The 3,017-nt window shown below is 34.7% G+C and overlaps 1 protein-coding gene across 1 annotated transcript; it reads right to left on the bottom strand.

The window, feature by feature from the left end:
- Positions 1-2,106: 2,106 nt before the first annotated feature.
- LOC131300441 (S-protein homolog 29-like) lies at positions 2,107-2,683 on the bottom strand. The gene has a single exon (XM_058326292.1). The coding sequence runs from the start codon at positions 2,622-2,624 to the stop codon at positions 2,223-2,225; it is 402 nt and encodes a 133-aa protein (XP_058182275.1). The 5' UTR covers positions 2,625-2,683; the 3' UTR covers positions 2,107-2,222.
- Positions 2,684-3,017: the final 334 nt, after the last annotated feature.

Genomic DNA, 3,017 nt, shown 5'->3' with positions numbered 1-3,017 from the left:
CACGGTTTTCTCTCGTCTTTGACTCGATGGAGTGTGGAAATGTGGTGTGTGTGCTCGTGGGTCAATGGGGAGGGGTTTATATAGGTGAATTTGGGAGAGGTTTGATAAGATCGAATTTAATGGAGGTTGGGTTCTTTGAATTTGGAATGAACGAATTGGACTTGGTTTAGGGTCAGGGAGGAAGTAGGAAAGGGATATGAATGAATTGAATTCGGATTTTCTTGGGTATGAAGGAAATTTTTCGGTTTGTGTAAGGGGAGATGAACATGGTTTTCTTGGAGGTTAAGAAAGAGAGAGAGTGAATTATGGGAGATGGAAGAGAGAGAGAGTGCAGGAGAGGGAGAGGGACAAAAGAGATGCATGCATATATATATATATATATATATATATGAGATTATAAATGTATGTATGTTGGAGTATATATATTATGTAAAAAAAATTAAGACCTAATAATATTAATGCTATTATTATTACTATTATTATTATTAAAAAAATTAGGGTAAAAAATTCGGGCCGTTACAATATACACCAGCAGTGTAAATATTTGTTTCCTCCAAATCAATTATACTGCCCCACGTTATCAAAACAGTGGTTCCAATTAATAGAACATGGCGACGTGACGCAATGTAATTAATTTGGAAAAAACAATATTTACACCAGTGGTGTAAATAATTTAATCTCAATAAGTAAACCCATCTAATAGTATGAACCCAACAAATGCAACAACCAATACCCAAAAGAACTGCGAACAAACCCCCCATAGATGACACATTGGCACCGTATTAATTAGCAAAACAAATTCATTTAAATTAATTAGAATCCAATAAAAAAATGTCACCATGGAAACAAAAAGATGAACCCTAATTAGGAACATAATTGCACCACCTTCTTTCAGAGAATTGAAAGAGGAAAACCTGCAAGTGAAGTGGAGTGCGTTGGTGTCTTTCTTTTTAAAAAGCCTTAAAAGCATTCTATAATAAATTAGAGGCTTACTTAGTAATCTTTTTGGTATCTCACTTTATTATAAAGTAGCCATTATATGATGGCTGATGCACTTGTTTACATCAAAATTATCTGTCTACATCCAATCATACATTTTTTTTCACTCATTTTTAAAATAAAATTATTGAACGGTTCGGATCATCCATGCGAGACCTGGAGTGGACCCCACACAGCGTACGGTGGCCAAATGTGCGGTGGGCATATCATTATAATATGACACGTGTACTCTTTTGTACTACATATAACATGGTTATGTTATTATCCAACTTTTTGTTAGATTCCCTTCCATATTTCTCGTTTTTTAATAAATTTCATCTTTGCCGATAAAAAAAATGGTTATGTTATTTGCGGTTGAATTATCCTAATTTTGCCACTGTCAAATTCAGATCATGTTGCTGATCCCCTGCTTCCTGTTGATTTTTTTTTTTACTCGTGATGGAATAAACTTTATTTTTTTTTGAAACAATGGAATAAACTATTAATAGCCCCGTTTCACCAACTAAAATAAATATTTATTTTTAAATAAGTATTTATTTTTTGAATTAAAAATAATGTATTATGAGAGAATCACATGTCTCGTAAAATGAAAAAAAAAAGTACTTAAAAAATAAGAAATTTAGCAGAACGGGGCCTGACTAGGCATCCAAGTACAATAGTTCCCACAATCACTTGGAGAAAAATATAATAATGCTAATAATTAAATCCATCTAATGGTATGAACCCAACAAATGCAACAACCAATACCCAAAAGAACAGCCAACAAAACCCCCCATAGATGACACCCTATTAATTAGCCCAAAAAAAATATTGAAATTAATTATAATCCAAGAAAAAAAATTCGTTCTGTCAAAAAGATGAACCCTAATTAGAAACATAATTGCACCACCTTCTTTCAGCAAATTGAAAGAGGAATATTCGCAAGTGGAGTAGAGTGGAGTGCAGTTAGTGTCTCTCTTATACTTCCATGCACATGGGTAGGGTTAGATTTTCGTAAGCACTCATCCCCCTCCCCAAGTACGCTAGGATAGAGTAGATTAGGATTAATGAACGACCAAAAAATAAAAAAAAAGGAAGAGGAATATCCAGAACGAAAAGAGTCCATTCTTAAAAAGCCTTAAAACTTTAATATTAGAGGCTTACTTTGTAATTTTTTTGGTATCTCACTTTATTATAAAGTAGCCACATTATATGATGGCTTTTGTTACATCAAAAATATTTGCCTACATCCAATCATACATTTTCGTCCACTCCTTTTTATTACGGCTGATGTAGAAACCATCGACCCTTGCGACCCAATAGCAATCGTAATTATCATTGCCAGGCGAACAAAAGTGATCTATCTTGCGATTGAAAACGTCAAACACTCGGTCTTTCGAACCCCAGTAGAAGTGACAAAAGAAGAGCGTGGTTTGTCTGATGTTGTCGTAAAATGTCCAATTGAATTCGCCACCATCGTTGAGTGTCCGCATTTTAAGATCATCATCTCCAGATTTACAATGAACTTGTAAATGGCCGATGGGTTTGTCAGGCACGTCGCTAATGACGTGCATCGTAATCTGCCCTGAAGTTGCACAGACGAGGTGAAAGATCACGATGACTAAGGCAAGGAAGACTCGACTCATTTTGTATAAGTAACCCTTTGGCTCCCAAAATAATTTGGTTTTTTTTGCTTAGGTATTGTTTTCATTCAAAGTTTATACACATAGAGGTATATATACACGCTATGTGACTGTATGATATATATATATACATACATACATACACTAGTGCATGTTCGTGCTTGAAGGCACGGCTCGAATTTGGTATTCAACAAATTATTCAGTTTTGTCCCTCTAACCTCTAGAAGGCCAAAACCCCATTCGCAAAATTCGAACTACACAACAACCCGTGCTATACATCAATCCTAAGTTGTATTGGAGTTAACATGCATGAACTCTTTTCATGGCGACTACATAATGCATAATAATACTTGAAAAAAGTCTAATACTCCGTATATCAAATGAATGTTGCTGACC

This window comes from Rhododendron vialii, chromosome 9a (assembly GCF_030253575.1).
Source record: "Rhododendron vialii isolate Sample 1 chromosome 9a, ASM3025357v1".
Taxonomy (NCBI): Eukaryota; Viridiplantae; Streptophyta; class Magnoliopsida; order Ericales; family Ericaceae; genus Rhododendron; species Rhododendron vialii.
This window is presented reverse-complemented; position numbering and strand designations above follow the sequence as displayed.